At 38.3% G+C, this 27,698-nt stretch overlaps 1 protein-coding gene across 3 annotated transcripts; it reads left to right on the top strand.

Moving 5' to 3' along the window:
- Window positions 1-729: 729 nt before the first annotated feature.
- Window positions 730-25,774, top strand: LOC136052403 (solute carrier organic anion transporter family member 1C1-like). Of its 3 annotated transcripts, none has more exons than XM_065742502.1 (15): window positions 730-850; window positions 4,122-4,266; window positions 5,356-5,497; window positions 5,624-5,756; window positions 7,013-7,143; window positions 7,379-7,525; window positions 11,188-11,286; window positions 12,094-12,333; window positions 15,187-15,351; window positions 16,688-16,883; window positions 18,858-19,023; window positions 21,550-21,731; window positions 23,121-23,185; window positions 24,169-24,286; window positions 24,947-25,774. In XM_065742502.1, the coding sequence occupies exons 1-15, from the start codon at window positions 753-755 to the stop codon at window positions 25,167-25,169; spliced, it is 2,250 nt and encodes a 749-aa protein (XP_065598574.1). In that variant the 5' UTR covers window positions 730-752; the 3' UTR covers window positions 25,170-25,774. The 3 variants fall into 3 exon arrangements, with proteins under 3 accessions (XP_065598574.1, XP_065598575.1, XP_065598576.1); XM_065742503.1 differs by lacking the exon at window positions 730-850 and adding an exon at window positions 2,310-2,865; XM_065742504.1 differs by lacking the exons at window positions 730-850; window positions 4,122-4,266 and having other exon boundaries at window positions 5,437-5,497; window positions 7,002-7,143.
- The last annotated feature ends 1,924 nt before the right edge of the window (window positions 25,775-27,698 follow it).

The following is a 27,698-nucleotide window of genomic DNA, read 5'->3' on the forward strand; positions in this document are numbered from 1 at the left end:
GTATACTTCTGCAGGGTTCTGCATGACTGCCTACAAACCAGCCAGCCTCCCAGGGAGACCTGCCAGCTAAACCTGGGAATGTACACACACCTGATCTCAATGTCCTTTCTTGTGCTTGGCCCTAGAATATCTTGCTCCCATAGTTGCGGTTCACAACACACCAAGGGTGTCAGTGTGCAGCTACGTTCAGCCAGGCACATCATGCCAGGAATACCACGTCCTACTTTGGGATGGTGGCAGGTGGCCCCAGGCAGTGCTGCACGCTGGAACAATGAGAAGCTCCCACTGCTAAAGCCATGGGGCTGAGTTCTGGGGACACCTCCACCCACCTTTGATGCCTACCACTCAGATGGCTGCTGTCATTCATTCTGCCACAGCTGGCTGTCACTGTGTCATGCAGTGAGCAGCTGACTGAGTTTCTGTGTCCCCAAGGGCCTTGCCAAACAGGTTCCCAGGGCTGGACACAGATGTCAGGCTGGTGTCTGGCTTGCCAGCACACATCAGGGCTGGTGAGTGCTGCCAGTACGCTCTGCCAGTACATGCAGTGGGCTGGCCAGGGCCCGGTGGCTGTGGCTCACCTCACCAAACTGCTTGTCTATAACAAGCACCCAGTTCCTCCCATGTCTCTTCAAAGCCACCACCTCAGGACGGAGCTGTGCTGACAGGCACGATGACAGATGCTGGCTCGGGTGCCAAAGTTCAGTTTGCAAAAGCCACAGGAGACAATTTCTACAGTGGTGCTGAAATTTCCTATGGTGGGATTAATCTCTCCTGACTTTCTGCTGTCAAAATCTAATCTTGCTGCCTTGCTTCACAGCCACATCTGGAGTGCATTTCATCTCACTCTGAAGTAAGTATCTAAAATAGTGCAGACAATTCAGCTTTGGAAATACTTCTTTTTCCTCCTGTGACTGACTGGCTCATCCCAAGGGGTCTGCACTGAATCCATGTAGTGCTGCCTCTTCTGTGGATCCTATAATTTGTGTGTGACAATCACAAAAAATGTCATACCCTCTATAGATAAAAACTTTCATAGTCAATCTTAAAATACATTTGTAGAAGCATTGATGGGAATTCTCTGTGTGTCTCACTTTGAGAAATGTACTCTGCCTTCTCTCCACATATACAAAAGGCTTGCAATTACATTTCCCACAGACTTCTGTTCTTCCACCTGGTTGCTTGCTGACAGTAATGAAAATAGGATACTCACTGCTAATGTTTGTATATGGTTTTACTTAAACTTTGCAATGTGCTTTCAGTTGAAAGCTGTCTAAATGTAGATTGCAATATGGGTAGCTTCAAATTATCAGGTGAAACCAATTCTGATTTTTTCTGATGGATGATTCTAAGAAATTATTTTTTTCAATAATAATTAAGGCACAAAGCACAAGGAAAAGATAACTCTTAATCTAAATAAAATATGATGAGTGAGGTAACAGTTTATCCATCATCTTGGTTTGATCGCATTTCCTGTATTACAATCTCTTTTAGGAAAAAAACAAATTTCAATTTATACATTCTTTTCTCATGTTAAAACTGAGTTAATTAAACAAAAAATTTCTTGTTAAAAGACTAATGAGGAAACATTGCAATTGAAACTATTATAAGTAATATTTTCTATTTTGCATATCTTATAACTCAAAGTTAGAAGTTGGCTGAGGTTTAATCTGTTGATTATCTGGTGGCATGCTGCAGGGTAGAGTCCCACTGACAAAATGGAGAAGTCAAAGGTTTAAATGGGCAAAAGCAAGACTGAAGATAAATCAATAAATATATAATCAACACAGTAAGTGCCAGAAAATGATACTAATCTAATAGCAAGTGTGAATATATCAGTTATGATGATTGCCCGCATTTAACTACTAAGCTTCAGGGGAAAGCAAAACCTTGTGTATTTATGGGTTCTTGAGAATATGTTGCTTAAGCTGGGAAAGGCTATCTAGATCAGGTATTTTCCTTTGCACAGTTCTGCTTTAACAAAGAAAATGATGAGACTTTGTTCTTTGTTTTGCACTTTGTATAAGCTCTGCTAGACATGAGAACTGATTTTCTATGTGTGGTTGGTTAGCAGGAGAGAGTTGGGCAAGCTCATTTTTTCTATTTGGTCAGTCTGCAGACAGATTGTCATACTAGATTTCCTGTCAGCACCTGCAGGAACTGACTATATCTATGTCAGATATTCTTGATTTCTAATAGGCAGGCGGTCTACAATAGGAAGCTGTGATTTCCTGAGGGCATTCACCTCTCTTGGGTGCAAGAGAGCAGCCCTCTTGCACATCTGCATCAGATTTATGACAATCAAGGGCCCCATACCAAAAGCTGTGTGATGTCAATGTGCTATTCATGTCCTCTTGAAGAACTAATTCATCTCTTAGTATCTCTGCTGACCCTCATCACAGGCACCAATTACTGCACATCACTGAGGTTGCAAGATACTTGGGAAAAAATCCTGTCCTCTCAGAGCTCCACTACATGAACTCAGCCATGCCATGGTTAGGTGCTAGAGAGCCATCTTTGGAGAGGTGCTTAAACAGCGAAAGTGTTTAGGCTTTTTAAAGAAAAAAAAACAAATGAGAAAACAAGTTGTTCCTCCTGATAGAGTCTGGCACGACTAGCATGCAGGCGAGTAGGCTGCCAAAGGAATCATAGCATGAGAAACCTACCTTCTTTTGCAAAGCTTTTGCATTTGTGGCTGTGGGAAACTTTTGCAATCACCTTAAGAAGGAAATCCAAGGTTTAAAAAAATGTGTTGGAGTGCTCCATTCCTCTGCGTAGGCAGCGCTTTTGCTGTGACGTCGCTCTGGCTTCCAGCCTGAAAGCCCTAGGGTGCAGGAAAGAAACAGCCTGACACAGAAGTGACACACAGTAAGTTCTCTCTCTGCCTCTCCCTCTCTCTGTTGCTCTTGCTGTGTCTCTCCTCTCTCTCATTTCCTTCTTCTGTCTGTTTGCTTGCTTAATTGCTAAGCACCAGTGCACTGCAGACAAACTAGGATTTGTGTACCTCTTGGAGTCACTAGACTTGAAAGTGATTACATAAAGTGCAAAAACAATTCTGCAAATTAGACTTTTAAATTAAAAGGATAAACATGGTGGACTGTGCGTTGCTTTATCCCTTTGTAATAAAATTCTTCATTACAATTAGTTATTATTTTTAAACAGTTGTGCATTAGACTTTCTATCTTTCTTTTGACCTCATTTAATTTTAAACAGTGCTTGTGTCAATGATTCACTATTTTGCCAAAGTTCAGATTTTTATTGAGTGGGCATGGAAAATGTTTCATTAGGTGCAGGAGAAGATGTGTTTATGCAGCTTAAAGTAGATTATTAGTTGGCAGTATAACATTAAATATTGTGAAAATAAAACACGTCACTCATTTAAATATTGTTTATTTAATGGAGACAGGTATTTCGTAAAGTTGATCATCAGCAAAATGTAAGTCAATAAAGGATGTGTTTGGTATAGAGAACCTTGTTTTTCAGCCACCACCCTCTAACAATTGAATTAAGCCTGAATTCGCCGTACATCAGTTATCTAAAACTTCTTTTTCTTCAATGCCTTTTGATTTGCAAGCTGGTAAAAATGATCTAAGATTATCTTTTGTATAAATGACCCCTTTTGTATAACGTGGTTCATTCTGAAATGTATATGCTTGATTTCTACAGTCATTTTTTGTGGATCCTACTGGATTAGGATTTAGAACTGAAAGCTACAAAATTGAAAAGACAATGCTCCTGAGGTTTTCTATCTCTCTATTAGATGATAGTGCCTATTTGCAACCAGTAGGAGTAATTTTGAGGGGAGGACATTGGGTGGCTAAAATAATTTTTTCTTTTCTGAGCATCTGTGGACTGTCTCAGGAGGTCCAAGCTATTCATGGATGTCACATCTGGGACAACTGAACAGCCCATTGGAGTAGAGTAATCTTTGTAGGTCGGCTCCAGGAACACTGCCATGGCCCCTCTAAAAGCCCTCACAACACCCAAATGGCTTCCTCACAGGGCTAAGCTGGTCTCCAGGGCCTGCACGAGGAAAGCTTTGATACGTTCCTAGGGAAATTAAACAGATCAGAATATCTAAGATATCTGTGTCCAAGATATCATAGTGATGTTTTTCCAAACAGGAAGATCAATATATCAGATCTAAAGGAGGAAACCATGGACAAGATAATCACTACTGGCAAGCTTAAGGACAAGCCACCCTACCAGGACAGCAAGAGCACTGTGGTTCCTGCCAAGTTCATGTGCCATAACTGTTCAAAGCTAAAGGTATGGAAAGGAACCTTCACCATATATTTTCTTCAGAATACTGACCTTAATAATTTGAAATTCAACCAAAGTTCAATAAATACAACATGGTAATGTTTTATACTACATGATTTGGAAACAATATGCAAGGATGTGATTCCTCAGTACAGGAGAGACATAGACCTGTTGGAACACATCCAAAGGAGGGCCACAAAAATGATCCCAGGGATGGTACACCTATCCTACAGGGACAGGCTGAAGGAACTTGGGCCTTTCAGCCTGGAGAAGAGAAGGCTGCAAGGTGACCTGATTGACAGTGGCCTTTCAGTGTCTAAAGGGGAGCTACAGGAAAGGAGACAGACTCTTGCAGGGTCTGTGGTGATAGAACAAGGGGAAATGGTTCCAACCTTAAAGAGGGTAGATATAGGTTGGATATAAGAAAGAAGTTTTTTACAGTGAGGGTGGTGAGGCACTGGAACATGTTGCCTAGAGATGTGGTTGATGCCCCATCCCTGGAGACTTTCATGGCAAGGCTGGATCAAGCCTTGGGCAACCTGACCTAGCTATAGATCTCCCTGTTCATCTCAGGGGAATTGGACTAGATTACCTTTAAGGGTCCTTTCCAACTCTAAGGATTATATAATCCTGTGATTCCAGACATACAGAAATCAACAAATGTGTTCAACAGCTAAAAGATACAGTCGTGTTTTACTAGTGAATCAATTAAATGTGTGCTATAAGCAAAGCAATAGTTACTTAAGGGTCTTTTTATACATATTTTTCAGAATAAAAGCAGGAGTAATGAAAATATTCCCTAATCATAATACCAGTAATAAACAGCTTTTTGCTGCAAGTTTTCCCTAAGGAAGGAAAAACCTAAAACTTTATATGGTAAAAACATAGAAGGTGCATGCCAACTTTCATTTTTGCTGTAGTTGAAGAGGCTTTGCAAGCAGTCCTGAAAGTAAAATCTTCTGTTTTAATAGCAAAATGACAAGGACTTTTTCATATAGAATTAAAAAGCAATGCTCTTGATTTTTCTGCTGCTAAGGAATTCTGCCATGGAGAAAAATGTATTGTTTTGCAAACTCAATTACTTTCTCTCTTCAGATATTTCTTGGAGCTCTAGCATTTTCCTTTTTTGCAAAAGGATTTTCTGGAAGCTACATGAAGAGCATGTCCAGTCAAATTGAAAGAAGATTTGAAATCTCATCATCAATAGTTGGTATTATTGATGGCAGCTTTGAGTTAGGTATGTGTACTCTTTGAAAATGTAAAATTAATATTTCTTAATATATTGTAGCCCTAAATCATTCTTTATTTTTCATATATTTATTTTTTTCTATAATCTTACTGATTGTCTCTCCTGATGATGCAGGTAACTTAATGGTAATGGTACTAGTGAGCTATCTCGGACCAAGAGTTCATCGACCAAAAATAATTGCTGTTGGATGTCTCATCATGTCATTAGGAGCATTTTTGTCAGTGATGCCTCAGTTCTTAATGGGACGGTAAATATGGAGAGATTTCATATCGTGCATTAATTCACTTTAAACATATAAAGGGTTTTCTTAATCAAAGATCTCAGTTGAGAATTGTGGATTCTTCTAGATGCATTAGTAAACTGTGGTAAGATCTTGGTGGAAGAGGCTTATTCTTCCATGGTAGCTCTTCTTCATGGTAGCTGAGCTTTTTGAAATGATAAAGGTGTTTATTATTCTCCACTGAATTCAATCTGATTAAATATTTAAATATCCCTTCAGATCTAAGCTGTTGTACTTACATAGCTATCAAAACCAGTTCATACCTCTAATCCTTCAGCACCTTTCCTGAATAGTGGTTGAAAATATAGCTCCTCTGTCCCTCAAAAAATCGAATCATTTACCTGTGCTTGTAATTTATCTGCTCTTTATCTCCAAGACCTACATCTGTTATAAGGAAGTCATGACAAGAATTATATCTTTGGGACATTGTTCAGAAAGCAGCCACAGTCACTGCTCTGTGAAGTAGGAGGGAAAGTGCACTGCAGGAAATAGCATGGGCCAAAGCAGAGCAAAGGAAAAATCTGATTTAACCCAAACCTGTAACCGAATTCTGAAGATTGCCCACTTTCTATGACACTGAGCAAAACCTAGTGGCCAGGGAGACCTAGTTGTCATCCATGAGAATATTGAAGCTTAGAAATTGATAACACAGACAGATAGAATATCTACTCCCCATTTATCCCATTGCAACATGAATATACTCAAGCTGGCTTAAATTTAATTAATTTTCTCTAGTAGATGACTACTTAAATACGAACTGGCACATGGGCTTTGTAGCCTCCATTAATCTCTGTATAGACAAATATTTATTACTATTGCTATTATGACCTGAACCTGCTAGTTTTAAGCTAACAGATATCTATTTCTGTGTTACCCATCTGGCACATAGGTAAGAAACCCAGGCACGGGTATGGAAAGACATCAACACTGTTGCATGTAAACTGATGTGGGCAGACTCTGTCCTTCAGTATAAAGAATGATCTCTTAAGCCCAGGAAGAAGCGATTTGGCTCTTTAACGTGAGAAAATACTGGGATTAGAATGGTCACAGTATTTTCAAAAAGGTGTGAAGATAGCTTTTTTTTCAGTGAAAGTGCTAGAAGTGGGTAGCCCCTCCATTCTTCTTCTGTGTGGCAGGAACCCCATGAATACAAGGCTCATACATGCTTTCTGCAAAGCATAGTCTTTTATATGTCAGTTGTATTTTACACAGTTGTTTTCCAGTTATAATTATGAAAGGATAGCTATTACTCTGGAAAACTCCTCTACAAGTGTATCAGCTTGCTCCCGAGCATCCTCCGTGGACCATCCAGTCTCCGACACTACGGAAACACCCAACACAATGAAAAATTTAGGTAAGCTAAAGCTCTGATGTTGGATTCCCTTCCTCTGCTTGCCCCTGCTCCATACACATATTTTTTAAACTGGAAAACATAATAGCAAAGCCCTTTCTAGAAACCATGATATATGTAAAGTGCACACAATTAAGAATGTGTGTAAATATGAAAAACTTTTTTTATGATTTTTTCTATTGTAATAATGTACTGTCAGAATTATGCTCACAGAAATGTAAATATTTATGGCCTACAGGATGTGAGAAAACATCGAATTCCTATCTTTGGCTGTTTGTGTTGATGGGAAATCTTTTACGTGGAATTGGGGAAGCACCAGTTATGCCACTGGGGGTTTCATATATTGATGATTTTTCTAAAGAAGAAAATTCAGCGTTTTACATAGGTAATATGCGTATGAGTGAGATTTTTATGCTCAACATTCTTTTCTCTAACATTTTTAGCCAAAATAATAATAATAAAAAATCTGTCTATCTGCTCACGCTCGTAAAAGAAATCTATCCCTCTGATGTATTCTGGATAATTTGTGTTATACAGAATCAAAAATGCAATGAAAAAGTGATCTCACTTCTATCTTTGTAGAGTGTTTGCCAGATTCTTCTTCTGCTTTCCTTGTATGGCTGCTACTGTATGTACTAATTTTGTGTGCGATGAAAAGAAACATAGTCAAATACTCACTTCTCTGAAGGTCAGTATCATACCTTCCTTAGCTAGCACATCATTTTCAGTACCACAGCTTCAGAGAATAAATTCTTCCTAATCAACGTTCTGTGGATGAGAGAATTATGCTTCATCACAGTAATGAAAGCACGTGTTTCAGAAGATTTTATCTGACTTCTTGAAACGTACAAACAACACATTTCCTAATGAAAGCTTCTTATAGTCACTAGTTACCTAAGGAAAAAACAAAACCTTTGACAAGGTGTTGTAACAAATTCCTCCTAATGGGCATTTTTACGTTTGTTGTTTTGATGAAATATAGTTTATTGCCCGAGACAAAATAATTACACACAAGCTAATTTATTTATTACCAAATTGTTTTCATACCTTGGTATTTGCGTGTGATTGAGGGATCACAAAACTGCCGCCAGAAATGAGCGTGATGAAGTTGGACCAGTCATAGAGATAACAAGACAGTTTCAGGAAGAGCTCAGTGAAAGAACTACTGGGTTAGGCCACTGCAGATGTTTTTATCTACAGCCAGTATAAAATGGAAACATTGTGAAAGAAACTGACAAAACCAGACCTTCCACTCAACAGTTATTGAAAATACTTCTAATTGCCTCTGTGCTTCTGATTAAATGTATTTCTAAGACTTCAGCTGAAAATGATAATTGACAGTAATAGAACCAGACTTGCTTTAGATGGGCAAAGAAAATTAAAAAATATGTTTTTAAAGCCATCTTACAGGATATCAGAGATTATAACTTCAGTGCAAAACTCTCTGGGGCAAGAAAATGACATTATTTTTCCCCAGGAAATCCTATGATTTTCAGATTAAGTTTTACTGAACTCTTTTCATTTATGTAGTTCTACCAGGTTATCAATATATTCTGTATCATATATAGTCCTGAAAATCTATTTTGCACAGGGTCGCTGCTTTGAGTGACTATGAGGCACAGTTATCTGTGTCCACATGCTACTGGCATTCAACAGGAGGTGATAATATTGGTTTACTTTGTTCAGAGAATCATTTTTGGTGGAGTGGTCTTTGAGGCCAACTGATGGGATGAAGTGATTTCTTCATAAATACTCCCACACATTATTTCGCTTCTGTTTAGGTACCTTTGGAAATGCAGTGTGTATGTGTGAAGAACTGGAATGAGGTTATAATAGCCATTTTTATAAATGAATTTTTTAATTTATTTGAAACTCAATGTGATTAATTAAGGGTAGTAGCAGTCTTATTTACTGTGCGACATGAAAATATAGTCAAGTAAAGTTATTTAATCCACATTCATGGATTTCTCACCAACAGAGATGGTTTGAATGAAGGGACTTTCATCAGTGAGCTGAGAACTAGTATATGAGCCTGTATTTGTTGAGCCTATTATTTCAATAAAATGATATCTCAGGCCAAACCTATGTTACAAATTTTAAAACCGGTTATATTGCTCATCAATAGAAGGACTTGGCTAAGCTATGTAAATAACTCAGCAAGTGTCTAACAGATATGTCTGAATGATTTACTGTTTATTTAGTTTGTTTATTAATTATATAGAGTACATGCAAAAATGCGATAGGAAAATATTGCAGTGAACTTATTTGTCTTTGTTATCACAGTACAAGCATATCAGCTTAATGCAGTTCTTTGTGAATTTAAAGATTATGCAAGAGTATAATTAATCTAAAAGCTTTGTACATATGCAAAATTATTGCATATACGCTTTTTAGTTTATCTGTTAGCTTATAGTATCTTAAAGAAATACTCTGAACAACACCTAGCCAGACCATTGCTATGGATGTGCTGTTTTTTTAATGTGCTTATTTTAGTAATTTGTCACTGAGTATTTGAATTTTGGAGATAGCGTAAGTAATTCTGAGTAGTAAGATCTGCCTTAGACTAATGGATAAATGTAAAGAATTAATTCTGGGCTACTGGTGTCATATTCCTTTTTCTACTAAAGTAATTAACTTTGGTAGCACCATAAGTTAATCTAAAAGGCCAGATCTTCCAATGAAGTTAAATGAGAGATGTAAATGAAATCAATTTGCAATTGGAGCAATGAAGCAAAGTGGAAATATTGTACAATTAAATTATACACTAAGAGTTTATTACCCAAGTCTTTGATCACAAGCTGAGCAATCACTGTATGCAGAAGAGTTTGCAAAACAGGAGAAAAATCTCTGCAGTAGAAAACACATTAGGATTTACAAGGCATGGTGCCAGCCATGGTGAAAGAGCTGACAAGCAGGTCAAGAGTTCCTCTTCAGAATAAAATTAAGCCATATGAAACTTCAAATACCCAAGTGGCAATGATACTGTAGAATTCAGAGATCTGAATAACTGACTGCTTTTGGAAACCATTACCACCTCATAGCCAGACTTAAACTGATTGGCACAAGTGGTGAGGATCTAAGCTTAAATTATTTTGAGAATGTTTTTATTTTCTTCTGATTGCCTTGGTGGCTACATGCCAAGGTATTTGCATTCCCTATCTGCAAAATGCAACCCCAGCCTCATAGGTGTGCGCCAGTCTTTGCAGCTGACTCATTTGCTTCTAGGTGCAGCTGTCTTCTTCTCACAACTCTGTGATATCTCCTCTCTAAGCAGAGGCAGAGTAGGAAATGGGAGCCCCAGCGAGGCCAGCAGCAACACTGAAAGCTGATTTTTAAGAGGTCATGACCTGATCACTAGATTTCTTGATAATTTTAGAGCTGCATAAGCCCCTATTAGCACAACTGTTAGCTGATTTGTTCGTTCTGGTGCTTCGTGAATCAACAGAGATGCTGCCTAATGAACTTTGCTGAAACACAAGTCTACTGATATTTCCTTGTTGTGTTGCCTGATGAAAATTTTTTCAGGGTCCTGTGCCTAATCCCATGCTCATGCACTCTTAGTGTCCCTCCTACATGAATGTGACTTCCAGCTGCAAAAATATGTGCCTTCTTATACACACATAATCAGAGCAACTACTGTTATTTAAAATTAAACCAAGGACCAGAACAAATAGAACAGGGAAAAGTCTTGAATTCTGCAACGAAAGATCATAATGCAGGTTGCAAATATAGTTGCAAATACGCTTATGATACCTCCAGCAGGCCTGCATTATCATTAGTTAATAAACTGAATGGTGCCACAACAAAAGTCTGAAATGAGAGAGGAATAGGGGTAAGAGTGTTGTTCTCTTTCTTCCTGTTTCTTCTGTGACCCTCATCTTTCCTGGTTCTGCACTGCAGTTTATGGGTTTAGCCATTCATGGTTTATTTTCTTTTGCAGTGTCCCCTCACAACACGTGCCTGCCTCTTTTGCCTCTTCTCTCTTCCAAATGTGCGCACCCACCAAGCACTCTCCTCACTCTCCTGCACTGCTCCCTTCTGTTGCAGGCCTGGTGAGGTCCTCAGGAATGTTTGGGCCAACTCTGGGCTTCCTACTTGGATCTTTCTGTGCCAGCCTCTGGGTTGATATTGGTGTTGTGGATACTGGTAAGAAATGGTGAGGTGATGCATTAGATGTATGTAGGAAAGTTTTTGCTAGGAACCGTGTTCTCAGCTTACTGCTCCAAAACAGGGAGCTCTCTGGAGAGTTTTTCTGCTCAAAAGTGCATGTTATTTTCATTTTAATATATACAACACTGGTAGTGTGAATGGAATAGCCCTTGCTTTAAGCCCCCTACACCCCTGCAGAAACACCATGGGCCTCTTCACATGCTTTTAAAAGCCTTTGTGGCACCCTTGCTGCACAACTGAGAACAAATGGGCAAATGTTCTCTGCTTTAGGAAAACTGTGTTCATAGACATTTTTGATGGCAAAAAGTGTGCTCTCCTTAAAAGCACACAGTAAAAGTTCACATGAAACCTCATCTCTTTGTTCAAATCACTTTCATGTCCCTAATCCCAGTGAAGATTTGAGGAACTTCAAGGAAAACTATTAAGCTTGGGGATAGAAGAAGGTGGGAACAGAAGAAAATTGAGAAAGAGAGGTTCTCTTTCAGTGTGAAGGGCTCTATTGCTGTCACTTTTCCTCGCAGACAGTTCTCAGAACATCTATGCTTGGACAAATGAATAAAGTGAAGCAAATGCTGTTACAGGTCTAGATGAAGATACTGGCGTGTCTTATGACTGTGTGGAACTAATTTGATACAAGCTGCATTTCAGTTCATCGTGTTCTTGATATGAAACATGAATGCCTTTTTTCTGGTTTTTAAATAGCATATGAAATAATATGTACGGATAGTTTAATTATTCTGCATTACATTCAATCTCTTTTTCCTGTCTTCCTCCATTTTGCAGATACCATTAACATAAATCCCAAGGATACTCGTTGGGTTGGTGCCTGGTGGCTTGGATTGCTCATCTGTGGAGCAGTGAACTTCATTGCTTCATTGCCTTTTTTTTTTCTGCCTTATTCCTTAACAAAAGAAGGAGAGGATGAAAATCCAAAGAAGATCAGTCATCTGTCTGTTCAAGGAGATCACTGTAAAACAGACCCCCCAGCTCAGCCACAGTTAAAGTTCTCTGAGGCAGTAAAAGGTGAAAGATTATTGCCCAAATGTTTGCATGTGTCTCTCTCAGAAGTTCATTTTGAGCTAAGCATAGGTTTGCAAAACCATCAGCAAAATGCATGTTTCTGTAATGCAAATGGTGCACAGGAATACCTTTTCACAATTGTTATGTTATTAGCAATATAACTTATTAATATTCTTAATTGCTAAGGATGTGTTTCAGTCACAGATGAAACCATAGGAAAATGCTCCTACTGTTGCTTTGGGCACATTCTCAGTTCAATTCAATAGCTATCATACAGCTATAATCGTAAGAATGACAAAATTAAAAACATCCTCTCTCTCATTTATGAGCTGGCAGGTTACTGTTTTCATGTGGCCAGCGTATGGGAGGGTAACAAAGAGGGATAACCACGTGGTCAGGCCCAGCTATCATAAGTTCATTGAGGGCAGATCCTGCCTGATCAACATCATCTCCTTCTGTGACCAGATGACCCAACTGATGGGCAAAGGAAAGGCTTTTGACTTAGTCTATGATATTTTCAGCAAAGCCTTTGACATCGTCTCCCACAGTATTATCCTGGGGAACCTGGCTTGGACAAGTACACACTTTTCTGGATAAAACACTGGCTGGAGCGTTGGGCTTAGAGGGTGATGGTGAATGAAGTTAAATCCAACTGATGACTGGTCATGAGCGGTGTTTCCCAGGTGTCAGTATTGGGACTGGCCCTGTTTAATATCCTTGTTTGTGATTTGGATGAGGGATTTGAGTGCATTTTCAGTAATTTGCAGACAATACTAAGCCGGGAGGAGATGTTGATCTTCCTGAGGATAGAAGGGCTCTACAGAGGGACCTGGATAGGCTGGATCAACGAGCTAAAGCCAATGGGATGGAAGAGCTTCCACAAGTCCAAGTGTCACATCCTGCACTTTGGTCACAACATGCAGTGTTGAAAATTTGGGGCAGAGTGGAAAGTTTTGTGGAGAAGAAAGATATGGGGGTGTTAGTTCACATTTGGCTGAACATGAACCAAGAGTGTGCCAGGGTGACAAGAAGGCCAACAGCATCCTAGCTTGAATATGAAATAGTGTAGCCAGCTGGACCAAGGAGGTGATCATCCCCCTGCACTCAGCCAGCCCTGGTGTGATTGCATCTTGAATACTATGTTCAGTTTTGGGTCCCTCATTACAATAAAGATGCTGGGGCCCTGGAGCATGTAAAGAGAAGGGCAGCAAAGTTGGCGAAGTTTTTGGAACACAAGTCTTGTGGAGAGTGGATGAAGAAACTGGAATGGGTCAGTCTGGAGAAGAGGAGGCTCAAGGGAGGCCTTGTTGCTCTCTACAACTCCTGTAAAGGATGTTGTGGTGAGGCAGAGGGTCAGCCTCTTCTCCCAAGCGTCAGTGATAAGATGGGAGGTAATGGTTTCAAGTTGTGACAGGGTAGGTTCAGGTTATGTATTAGTAAACAAAAACTTCTAAAAAAAGTGGTTAGGCATTGGAACAGGCTGTCCAGAGAAATGGTTGAGTCACCATACCTGGTGGTGTTTAAGGAAAGGGTAGATATAGTACTTAAGGACATGATTTACTAGGCAATATTGGTGGTAAGTGGATGGTTGGAATAGATAATCTTAGAGGTCTTTTTGAACCTTAAAGATTCTATTATTTTAAGGATCTAAGTACTACATTAGCAATTGGAGGAATTCACTAAGTTTGTGTTTTTTCTGTATTACTTCAGTGATGCCAAGTTGTTAATCTAATGCATGCAAGATCAGATCCAACTTGCTCACTGCTGTACTGAGTCCCCTTGGCTTTATTTGTATGCATGTAAGAGTAGGCAGGGTCAGGACACTAGATAGTGAAGTGTGATTTATAGGTTGACTATAAGCTGAGTGCAGGTTTGTGTCTTCACTGTCTTAATTTTATTGACATAAATGCTCCAATCATGGATCTCAGGAAAGGTTCTAGCCTTTGGTTGGGCCATGTACTCCCTTTTTCTGAATATCAACTGCTTGCAGGGCTTGCACGTGGTTTGTGAAGCTTCTGCTTTTAGACATCAAACTTTTCAGTTGGTATGTAATAGTCTTAAGGCTCCTCTTGGGGCACTGTTCTCTACAGTGTTGCAAGTTCTAGTGCTGCTGATAAATAGCCCTGTCACATACAAGATAATGGGTGCAATGAGATGCATCCGAAAGTCCTAAGGGAATTGACTGATGAAGTCACCAAGCCTCTCTTAATGATATTTGAAAAGTCATGTCACACCGATTTTTAAGAAGGGTAAAAAGGACAACGTGGGGAACTACCAGCTTGTAAGCACCACCTCTGTGCTAGGGGCCATAAGAAAGAAGACAGACTCTTTAGCAGGATCTGCTGTGATAAGACAAGGAGAAATGGTTTCAAACAAAAAGCAGGAAAATATAGACTGGATCTAAAGAAAAGGTTTCTTATGATCAGGTTAGTGAAGCACTGGAAAAGGTTGCCTGGAGTTATGGTGGAAGCCCTGTTCCTGAACAAATTCAAGGCCAGGCTGGACCAGGTTCTGAGCAACATAATCTAGCTGTGGATCTCCCTTATAATTGCAGAGGAGCTGGACTAGATGACCCTTAAAGGTCCCTTCCAACTCTTAAGTATTCTATGATTCTATAACCTAGGATTTCTCATGCCCAACCCAGGATCCACCATGCCATTCAGCCTTGCTGTGTCACGCAGTAAGAGCTCTGTAAGTTGTGTACTCGCAACAGGGAAACTCTCACTTGAACAAGTGTATGTTTCAATAGGCAAAGAATTATAGCCTACGGTAGTTTTAGTTTTATTGTCTAAAGGATGCCAAAACAACTCTTCTCTGTGTTTAGCAGGGTGTACAGCATGTACCTCTCCATTGCAGATTTCCTACCAACTTTGAAGAAATTGTTTGGAAATCCAGTTTTCCTGGTGTATGTGTTCCTCACCATTCTGCAGTACAATTCTCTCGTTGGACTGATAACATATGAGACGAAGTTTATGGAGCAACAATTTAATGTATCAGTGGCAAAAGCCATTTTTCTAGTTGGTAGGTACATGTCTTTATTTTAAATTTCAATTTTGGAAAGAAAGTTTTCTTTGTATTAGGTATCTTTATCTATGATGATCTTCTGTGTAGTTTTTGGTAAAAAAAAATTGCATGTAGAGATTTATTATTTTTCCACTGATTTTTGAAACTGATGTTAATTTGATTGTTCATTTTCCTGGTCTACCCAGTTCAGACAACTAGAGGATTATTACCACTGGATGGATTTTTTCTTGTTGAAGCACTTTAAAAGACTGAGATTGGGATTATGGATATGTCTGGTTTTGTGAGCAAAAAATAAGCCCACACAAACTACAACTAAATAACAACTAAAAGACAGAAATTGAGAAAATGTCAAATGACGTCTGATTTTCCTTTTCAGCATAAAACTCTGCTATAAGTAGTCTTCAGTTTTGATTACAAATTCAAATTTTATAAGCAACGATAAACCAAAATGTAAAATTTCAAGTCATTTCTTTCAGCTTAAAGCTCTTTTTCTATTTGTTGGCTCTCTCAAAAATAAGTTCTTTGTAGTGTTCTAAAAAAACCCCAAACCCATGCTGAAGTGATACTAATCTTGCACTGATGGATTAATATGGTGTCATAACATGGCAAAAAGATCATGGTATTCGAGAACATTGCAGAATTTGTATTCTATTACTTCAGTTTGAAGTTTCCTTCGCTGTAGGTCAGATACAAAAGTAGGAAGAACTTTCTTTTTCCTATCCTTTTTTTGGATTACATAAACAAACCCCTCACAATTAAATCTTGCAAAAGCTCTCTGTTTGGCGTGTGAATATTGAGACTGGAGTTTGTGTAGTGCTGAACTGATTAAATCTAAATGCAAATCTTTACATGATTAACTCCTGAAGCAAAATGGAACCCAGTCCAAAATGATGCAATGCTTTCTTTCATGTTCTGTTTTGGCCTTTTATTTATTTATTATTATTATTATTTCAACTCTTAGAAAGTATGATGCTTTAGATGAAAAAATACCTGTAAGCTAAGACATTTCTCTCATTTAATTTTTAATAGGCACCTGTTTAGGTGTTCTTGCTTCAGTATGCATGCAAACAACAACATAATAAAAACATAGGAAATACTGAGGAGAAAAATTGTTAAAGCCATAACAGGACTTGAATGAAAATGAGAAAGTAAACTAAATTATTTAAAGGTAATAAAAATTCTTAGAACCTCAAATGATCTGTACAAAATAAGTTAGTGTCTGATATTCTGGAAAGTATAGTATTTCTGAAAACTAACACTAGACATTTGTTTAAAAAAAAAAGTCTATTCAAACAGCAGTAGTTAACATCTTTCTGATTCCTTTTATTTGCAGGTGTGATACTTTTACCCATTACAATCCTGGGGATGTTTCTAGGAGGCTATCTGATCAAGAAATTTAAACTTCACATAACTGGAATGGCAAAGTTCGCATGTATCTCCTTTATAGTAGCATATCTGTTAAACCTCTTGTACTTCATGTGCAATTGTGAGGTGCTCCAGCTGGCTGGTCTTACAGTGCCTTACTCAGGGTTTGTATTCCCTTGGATTCATGCTTGTTGCTCTCTGTGTCATACAGAGCATGGGGCATGTACTTGTCTTTGTCTACTCTTATAAACTAATCTGAGTTTGTAGTCTCATCTGGACTATAAACCTTCTGATCTAGGAAAAAAATTGAATTTGGATGAGTTTCAAAACATTACCTTGCTGCTGATTTACTGTATATGTACATATATGTAGGTCTGTTTAAGAGAATGAATTTTCATTCTAACTGAAGTGTATTAAGTCTTCCACTTGTGTCAATCATTGCATTTTCCACTCCATTTGAGCTACTGTGATTATACCACTCTATTGCTCCTTTGCAGGTGGTATGAGAAAATCCTAGGTGGTGAAATAGACTTGTCAGGCTGCAAGGATACCTAGTGTTGGGGCTGTGCATAATGTCCTTATTTTGTTTTTCAAATTTCATTTGAGTTGGACAGATCCTTTTCTAAATTGTGTATTGCCATAGACAATATCATAGACACTTGAAATTTTTATACTCTATTTCAGAGCTTTAATTAATTTAAAGCTTGTCTCCTGCTACCACATAGGGAGTAGGAAATTTTAAAAAGATTGTGGAAAGTGGTTTTCCCAATGTCTGCTCTAGTAGCTTTGCCTCTAGAATGCATCATCCTCTAGATGAGAAGTAGACAACCTGAATGGGTAGTTTGTTACCAGCCTCTCTTGGTATTTGGAACTGCTGGCCTGCCCGGGTCCATCTTTTCAGCTGGGAGGTGGAAAGTAATGCTACCAGAATGATGTGGTGCACAAATCGTGGTCCCCTCCCTTGCCAGAACCATGGATGTTCATCCTGCATTTTGCTGACTCTAGCAGCCTGCCACAATTGCCTACTGTTTAAATTTAATTCAGTCAGGTCCAACAAATTTCAAGGGATTTAAAAGGATTAAACTGAATCTAGCAGGGCTTGCTAGATTTTCAGTTCAGACAGAAACCCAGGCCTGTGGGTTTTTTTCTTCTTCTTTTTTTTTTTTTTTTTTAATGGAGCCTATGTTCAGAAGAATATCTAGGAATTTTGTAAAACTTGAAACCCAGTTCAGCTCTGAGGCTAGTTACATAAAAGATGTTAGATATTTCTCCAGTGGAGATACCTGTGGTTGAACACATAATCCAGTACTGATATTTTCCTTTCTGAAATATTTAGGGTGAATGTTGCTTACTTGAGATGTGTTTTGGATTGAGCTATAGGCAGGAAGAAAAGGCAAATTTTGAACAGGTTTTTTTCTTTTTTTTTTTTCTTTTAATTGAGAAACTCTTCGAAGCAGAGGTGATTTGTGTGTAGTGAGCTCCTAATGCTTTCTGAAAATTAAGCTCTTCCACCATGTTTTCAGTATTTTGCTTTTTACATTCTTGGTTCTAGTTGTCTTCCAATTAGTTTGAGTTGATCCAGGTGCAGGGCTGCTGCTGAACACAGTCAGAGCTGAGATGGAAGTGGCTATTCCATTTCAGGCTAGTACAATTTTCATTGCCACTTGCCAGCTCTGATTCAGTGAATGAGTATCAAGAATATCTTGCTGCTGTATTTTTTTGTAGTTTTGTATTATCATTTCCAGTACTCAGATTCGGTATGATCTTCTCTATTGCTAGGGGCAAGCATAGTCTACATGTGATAAGAGATTTTAACTACAATTTTCTTTCAATTGAGATTTTGAATGAAAAAGTAACATCTAGTAATTTCTTATAGCAAAAAATACTTGGTATACAAGTTCCATACTTTTTCAGAAACAATCCATAGAAATATTAACAGATGATGAAAAATATCAAGAGCACTTCAATTTGGTCAAAATTAGCTACATCTCCATACAGCAAATTCAGTCTTCTAGATGATAGCAGATATCTGTCTATATTCATTGTTCCACAGACTTGTTTTTCTGCCTACTCTCTTGTATTTTGATTGAATATTTAATTTTACTATATATTTTTTGTTTCTTGCTTTTTTCCTCCAGATTTAAACAAATTTCCTCCCCTAAAAACAGTTTCATGGCCAGTTGCAATGCTGACTGCAGCTGCAAGATGGATCAGTGGGATCCTGTATGTGGGGACAACGGGATCACTTACATGACGGCCTGCTTTGCAGGATGTAAATCATCAACTGGGAGGGGAAAGCATATGGTAAATATATAGATAAATGATTATATAGACAATTAGTTTTCTGAATCCATTGGGTTTTTGGCCTTGTGATTAATAAATCCTGAAGACACATGCCCATTTTTTACTGTTTAACTTTGCAGTAGAAACTGAATGATTGAATTATTGCAAGTTTTTAAAAGAGTTTTGATGATGTAGGTGAGCTACACAGGCATGAAACAAAACATCAGACTTTAGACTTATATTTCTTGTTTTTTTAAAAACCTGATTTTCTTCTCATCATTACAACTGAATTTGGCTTTATGTTTCTCACTACATCTCTTACTATGTAGACAGAACACAAGTAAGAGGAGTTGGCTTTAGAAGACCTAAACTGATACGGTTGTAACACCACCAAACCTTCCACTGTAAAGTCACATGAGGCAGATCTGTATAGGTTCATAGGTTCATAAGGTTGGAAAGGACCTACAAGATCATCTAGTCCAACCATCCTCCTATCACTATCCCTACCCAACTACTAAATCAAATCCTTTAGCACCTCATCTAAACGCTTCTTGAACAGCGCTAGGGATGGTGCCTCAACCACCTCCCTAGGCAGGCCATTCCAGTGCCTGACCACTCTTTCAGAGAAAAAATGTTTCCTCAAATCTAACCTAAATCTTCCCTGGCGCAACTTGTGGCCATTCCCTCTCATCCTGTCGTTATTTATCAGGGAGAAGAGGCCCACCCCCTCCTCACCACAACCCCCCTTCAGGAAGTGGTAGAGTGCAATAAGGTCTCCTCTGAGCCTCCTCTTCTCCAGACTAAAACTGCGAGTGCTGGTTTCACAAATCTGTATAAATCATGCTGAAAATGCTTGCTTTCCAGAATTCTGTGGTAGTTTAGATAAGCAGGTCATAACTCTAAATAGTATATCTGATAGTTGCTTTAAATGCTTATCTGGCCATTTTATTCAGTGCGTCACCAGCAAGGACATTTTCACTACTCCAGAAATTCTTACCTTGGCAAGACCATTAAACCAAGAGGTTTGCAAAAGTCAAGGTGCTCAAAAAGATGTTTGAAATCCAGGTTATTGCAAGCAATGCAACTCCCATGTCTCAGTTTTTATTTCTTGTTAAATGGCTTTTATGTAAAGTACTATTGCTTTAATTTAAATAGACCACAGACATATGATCATCCTCAAAAGCTCAGCAGACCAGGGATATGTTAGAAGGGCATTTTGTGTGAGCAGTGTTTAGTTTACTGTAGGCCAGACTTTCTGGTTTGGCTCAGATCAGGAGTATAAAGCAGTTCGTTGTGTCTGAAGTGAAGTACAGAGGGCTCATTACGACTGCTTTCTGGAGATATAAATAGCAACTGGGACTGGATTACTACTAGTACCACAGCTGGATTTGAATATGGTAAGTCCAAAGCCCTTGGAAATAGATTGCCCTAGTGCAGATTACAGTGCAAAGAGCTGGCAAGACTACACATTCACATAAGCATCAGTTAAGATGGCAATGTATGATCAGATGTTCGGCTTCATTTAGAGTTTTGCTACCTTGATAACAATTTCTTCTGACTTTTCAGCTAGTTTATGGCTCTAAAAGTCAAGCAATGTTAGCAAATCATATGAAATGTCCTGGCCTGCTCCAGTGAACAGCTGACTAGATTAGATGATAGCTCATGAGCTGTAGGTAGCTAAACTGAACTCTCCTTTTGACACACCACTAATCTTGAAGAGATTTTATATTACAAGGAAAATGCTTAGAAATAAAACCCACATCATCGGTTATGAAGTTTATGGACAGAAACTGTATTTAAATAAATACTTAATTTAAAACAGAATCCTAGAGGCAATAATTGATTGCCAAATTTTTGTAAGCTAAGCACATTTTACCCACTAAAAAGCAGTCCTTAAGTCATGACGAAAAACAATGGAAAAAACAGGTCATCATATTAGATGTGTGCAAATGGCCATGTCTTCTGGCAGAAGTAGAATTGTCTTCATATGACAGCACAGAAAAGACAGGCAGTATTTTCAGACTCATACTGTTGTATCTATAGCCATATTCTCTTGCTTCATTTATTTCAGGAAATTTGGCTTTCAAACCCATATCTCTTGCTAACTTCAAAAGCTGTGAAACAGTTTACACTCATTTCATAACCAAATGCTATTTTAGATACATAGATACCATGATTGCATTATCGTGTTCATATCTATGTATTTTTATCATTACTTATGTACTTCAGGATCCCTGAGCAGAATGGCTGGATAGCAGTTCACATCTGAGTTTTATAGCTTTCACCCGTCTTCACTTTACACAGAGCACCTTAATTCCTAGTGATGGCATGGCTGAAAGTAGAATCACAGTTGCTTTGTGTCCCTGGAGCAGTGCAAAGTGACTGGAGCATACTAATGAACTTGGCCATCACTCTGCAAAGATTATTAGGGAAGTCTTTTCACTGTAAACAACAGTCTGCCTGTTACAGGGAATTAAAACTCTAGCAACTAAAATCATTTCAAGTCATTGAATTCTGATCAAATGACTTCTCATCTTTTCCTTTCAGGTGTTTCACAATTGCAGCTGTGTGGAAGGACAAGAGCATGGACATGGCAATGCCTCTGCAGTTTTGGGACAGTGCCAAAGAGAGAGCTGTACCAAAGCATTTCCCTATTTTTTAGCATTACAGTCTGCATGTGCATTTATTTTAGCCTTAGGAGGCACTCCTACATACATGATTATGTTTAGGTGAAATACTTTACCTTACCTTGACCGTAAAACTTGGGGAAAAAGAAATATATCAGAATATATCACTTGATTGAACAGGAAAATACCATTTGATTCCTGCTGTGAAGAATGGCATGTTGACCAAAGAGGGGTGTTGTACCTTTCCCTAATTCCTATTTAAGATTGAATTGGTGCTTTGATAACGGAGTGGGTAAGCCTTATGGTGACATTTAACTTCCAGTGACAGAGATATTTTTAACAGATCAATGAATTTGAAATGAGTGTGGTGCTAAGTCATGTCCAAGGTGACTACACTGTTATCCAAGAGAAAAGCATTCACCTTTCTTAAGCCTTGTTGGCTCAGAATATTCTATGCGTTGTGAGAAAACCAGTACTCCCATTTTATATCAAGACAGACACGAACAGATTACAAACAGAACAATGTCAGCAGCAATATTTTTTAATTTTTATTCCTTCAGTTGTAATTCAGCACTGCTATTTTACTCTCAGAAGAAAATTCAGTGTTCTGTACCTTTTGCATGACAGTTTCTTTCCAGTTATGCTCATGAGTGAATCGCAATCATCAGCAGTCTGAGCACAGGGCTTAGTTAACTGCTGATTCTTTTGCAGTACTTCTGGGTGCAGACGTTCTTGCTGTTTGCCTGGAGTATGGACAAGGCTGGGCAGAGTTTCCAGAATACTAATGTGTATAATGAGAAGCCATTAATATTAGTGCTGAAAAAATGATGAACTGATGTAGTGTAGTGTAAATTCCTGTTCAGGCTGGCCATCACAAGCCCCCTGCTTGCCCCTGTGGCAGCTCAGTACTCTGCTGCTTTTTGTGAATTCTTCTAATTCCTCTGATAGACACAGGCTGTATCTGCACTGGTAGGAATGAGATGCTCTTACAGCCAGGCAACTCACTTTTGCTGTTTCTGTGCAAAATGTTAGAGACAGATGTGAGTTTTGTCTGCAGGTAGCTAGTGGGGATTGCACAACATATGTGCTGCTCTCCTTTTGCCACTGCTCGATACAGCTCCTTCAAAAGGAAAAGCAGCTTCTTGGAGATTAACTTATGGAACAAACTAACTACTTCTAGTTGGTTCACTTCAGTTTTCTTGAAGAAGAAAAATCTTTGCAATTTTCTCTGCTTTGGTTTAAGAGCAGTTTCTTTAAATACTCCCAGCAATTTTGATGGGAGTTAATTCACTGAAATCAACAGAAAGAGGCTCAAGGTTTGATCTATAACTTTGGTGAAGTTTTCAATTGTTGTTGTGAGCTCTGCTAAGTTAGTCACATAACTCTTGCAGTGGTGCATGTGCAGATGCTGACAGCATAGCCATCAGTTCAGCTGTACTACTCTGTCGCTACTCAGAATGTCAAAACTATGTATTTTTGTTTCCTTTTTAGGTCTGTTTCTCCAGACCTGAAATCCTTTGCTGTTGGGATTGAAACTTTAGGCGGTAGAATACTAGGTAAAACCTCATTTCCTTGTGGCATTCAAGTAGGCAATAAAAGAGATAGATTAAAACTAGGCAGTGCAATCTCCTCGCTCTGAAAGAGAGCAAATTTTTAAGCTTTTAAAAACTTGAGTTGTAAGCAATAAATACATTTCAAAATGTTTGAAAGCTAACTGTCCATTTCCTGGTATGCTATTATGTATTATAATTATCTCACCAGATTTTTTTTTTTTTCCTGTGCAGTCAAGGAATTAGCCAAAGGAAGGAAATTGCATTGTACTTGTTTGTTTGTTCATTTGTTTGTTGGACACATCTACCTAAGCTTTGTTAATTTGTATATCCTAGCTTTTGAGTTCTGCCCAGTAATGAAACACCGAAGTAGTTGTTTGGATCTCTCAGCTAAATGCTGCAGGGAATCAATCTTGTGCATTTATGAAAAAGTTTTCATAACAAAATCACATTATAACAGAGAGCTTACTGATTGTATTAAAGCATCATAGCTATCTAACAGGGAATCTTTCAGTACTGCGTAAGTAACATGCTTAATGTATGATTGCTTTTGATCAAGAGTGTAATTGGAGCCCTTGGCACTGTGCTAATCATTTTTTTTTTATTTTCTAACTGCCTGAATTGGTCTGTGATTAGTGTACATAGATATTAATATATAATGACATGAAATTTCCATACCAGGGACAAAAACCTTGTTTATACTATTTCTTAAAAAAATAAAAAATAAAAAAAATAGAATTCTAATAGAAATACCATTAAAGTGGAATTAGTAACATTCTTCCCCACTTCTCCCACCCTATATAATCTTTATATACCTGTTTAAAAATTTTCACAAGTCTTGTGATCTCAAAGCCAGTGCAGGATTTTTCATCTCATTTTATGTAGCTATAAATCAGAAATTACGCCATTAATTTTATCATTTTTCTACTGTAACATTAAACTCTGAGATCTGCATATCTTAGATCATGTAGTAAGAATTTTCTTTGCAGGTGGACTCCCAGCCCCTATTTATTTTGGTGCCTTGATAGATGAGACCTGCTTGAAATGGGGGACAAAAAGCTGTGGGGGATCTGGGTCTTGCCGAATATATGACACAAAAGCATTCAGGTAAGCTGCAATCTTCAGTAAGTGATTAGGAATTTGGTTGTGAGGCAATTTTGAGAGCCAAGGACTGAAATACATTCTGCCTACAGGAATTTCTAATAAAACAAATTAGGACACTAAAACACCGAAATTCCGTATTTTAACTAATCACTAATAGATTAAAGCCACATACTTTTGATCAAGTCTGATGAATGACACTGCTGTGCACTCCCTTATGTCACTAGAAATAGTTCCTTTTATGAAGACCTAGTACGCTGAATAATTCTGCAATGCTTTGGATTTGTGAGAGACCAAGACACAGTAGATTAGCTATAGCACCATGAATACTTTTCCTCAGCTCTCATTTCTCTGCTTTCTGATGTATAAGACACTTCATCAAATTCACCTCGAGATGGGGCAAGGTTGGGTGAGTAGGCAAAGCTCAACATCTGCTGAATGGTTGAACTCTTCAGTCAGGAGTTCCTTAAGGAGTGTAGGGTCAGATTAGGGCCTGTCTGAAACTGAAAGTTGTAAGACTGTTTGCTTTTTGCTTGTCTTTTCTCAAAATGTGGAAAGAAACCTGGCTGGGAATAAATGATTTTGGTATCTTGTTGTTTTTGTTTTTTTTTCCACTCACAAATGGCAAATATTTATATAAATGTATTTTATCACCTTTTTTTTTAGAAATGTCTATCTTGGCCTCATTGCTGGACTACGGGCAGGGTGCTGTGTTTTATACATGGTACTCTGTGTTCTAATAATGAGACGCTTCAAAACAGATGACAAAGAGATGACAGATATTAAAAACGCAGAAGAAGCAATCAACAAGGAATCAGTTACAGTGAACAAAAAAGAAACTCTTCCTGGCACAAAAACCTCAGAAGAAAGTGAAGAAACTCATATGTAAAAAGGCAACAAGGCTTTTTCTTAACTCTGCCTACGTTTCAATTTTTCTAAGCACAATGGGGGTCTAGCTGACTTCAACAGCTGGTTTACATTTGGAGGTTCAAAAATATCTTTCAACACTGACTTTTAAGATGTTTTACCCTATTCTCTTCTTCTCCTCATCTGAAAAAAATAGAGGGAAAAGGTTTTCAAAATTTGGGAGGAGCTCTCCCATCCTTGTGCTCTCAGTCCTTTTCTAGTTTGCCTGTAGGACTGATCAGGTTTTTTCAGTGTCATAATTTTGATCATATTTGAAAAATTAAGAAGATGAAATCTACAGTAAGCTTATTTTCCATTTTTACCATCTTTATTTCAAGTCCAAAGTCTCTGATGGCTTCAGCTGTGAGGTTCCTTGTTACAGATTTGATCTTACAGTCCCTGCTCAAGTGAGAGCCCTAGGGCTGCCAGTGGTCATCTGAACAAGAACCGCTCAAAGACTCTAGGGTTTGGCTTGAACACGTTTACAATCAAAATGGATTGCAAACAAAAGAAAGTAGTGCATTAATTTTGCAGCACATCTCAGTGCTGAGTTTGAATAAACTTACTGTGAACTGATGCAATAAATTGATAGGTATTAAAGTTAAGTTTCTTTGTTGTTTTTATTGTTTGCATGTGTGTTTGTAAAGGCATTATTACCCCAATGGCCACTGCATTTATACCACATGTATTTAGATTTCCTTGCTTGTTTAAGGATCTGCCAGAAAGCCTTGAAATACAGTGCTGAAAGCTCAAAGTTTCACAGAATTCAATAGGCAAATTAGTCCAGGGATTCTTCACGTGATATGATTACCTCATCTCTAATGTATCACCAGCCCTATATAAGTGCAAGCACAGAAATGGGGCAAAGCTGATGAGATCCTCGGTGAAAGCAAGTTCTTCAGATCTTGTCCCTGAAGATGAAGTTGCATGCACTTTTTATTTTTTTTTTCTAAAAGACAATGTCCAGCACACTTAGACCTTGTGTATTTTGTAATCAGCATTCTGATTCCAAACTGCCAACAAAAATGGGGAAGTAGTGTGCATTTTAAGGAAATAGGAGTGGAAACTTCTCTAGTACAGATGATATCAACACTCTGTCTAGGTGTGGAAATAATTAAAGAAAATTCTAAGTTCCGGAAACCTCAGAAATTTTACAGACAGAAAATAATTGTGTGCCTCTCTCTTTCTGCAAATGTTTTAACATTGAACAAATATATTGGCAGTTCCAGAAATACTCCTGATTCGTACTAGGCAAATAGACTCAGTCAGGTGACTCATACTAACATCATCTTCTCTGTACTTTTGTTGTTTGGGTATTTATTTTTTTACACAGTTTTGTGTTTGCTTGTTTGTTTCTATTACAGATATTTGTTTGTTTGCTTTTGATGAGGCATTTTTTGTACTTACTGCTTGATTTTATCAGGAAAAAAATGCTTTGGTGAGCATGCACTGATAATTGATGACAGACTAGAAATGAGATTCTATTCAAAGATTCGTGTCCAGATATTTACCCCAGCTGCAACCTGATGCTGTGACTTTTTTAGATAAATAAGACTTAACATCATTTTTCTTAGCAATCCCTAAATCAATAATAGCATAAATGCTACCTCTAGAACTATTAAATGAACCTCTAGCTCAGTGTGCTCCCAACTCCAAGGCTGTATCACTTGCCTACTTTCCAATATGCACTGGTTTTTAAGTGCCACTCTAAGTAGTCTACTGTGAAAAATAGGAAAAAGTTTCTTCAGGGGTAGAATTTGTTCTTTAACATGCTACTAGCACAGAATATGTAAAAGTTATGTAGAGGCTCAACTGCGTGGTGCTTTCTACAAGCATTTCTTTCACTTGCCTCTCACATTTGTGGAGAAATAAGGACATTCTCCATTTAAAATCTTCCTGCTGCAAAGGACAGGAATAGAGCACTGTGAAGTACTGAAGGACTGAATGTAGATGTCCCTGGGACTCTATTGATAGACTTTATTTGAGTGAAAAACCCTATTGCTAATGCTGGAATCTTCCTGTTAAATTGCTGTTGGCTGCCCACCACATAGTGAGGTATCAGCCTCTGACATGTTAAGGAATGGACTGGTCCTTCATTTTGGTAAATTGTTATCTTTTGATTTTCATCATTGTTCTTATGTTTTTATACCTATTCGTTATCAGTATTTCTCATTTTTTAAATTCCTGACCCTCTAGCTATTGTTGGGTCAGCAGTTACAGTTCTCATTGTGTTCTCCCATTTTTTATTCTAGACAGGTTAATCTCTTGTTCTTCTTCAAAGCTCAGGGACCTTTCTGTTGTTGTTATGTGCTTTTTTTTTCTTCACAATGTCACACAGCCGTGCTGCAGCAAAACTTCTCAGTTTTGCTGGAATGCAGTCAGCTGAACCCTGGGTCTCAGGGTTTCAATGACCTTACCCTCAAATGCCTTCTTCAAAAAACTAACACCGTGGCCCCAGAGAGGGGAAGGCTGGACCTCTATCTGTGAAGGCATTTAAGGCAAGCTGGACCCT

The sequence above is a fragment of the Cyrtonyx montezumae genome, unplaced genomic scaffold, assembly GCF_038088225.1.
Source record: "Cyrtonyx montezumae isolate F1298 unplaced genomic scaffold, pur_monq_1.0 scaffold_3, whole genome shotgun sequence".
Classification (NCBI taxonomy): domain Eukaryota; kingdom Metazoa; phylum Chordata; class Aves; order Galliformes; family Odontophoridae; genus Cyrtonyx; species Cyrtonyx montezumae.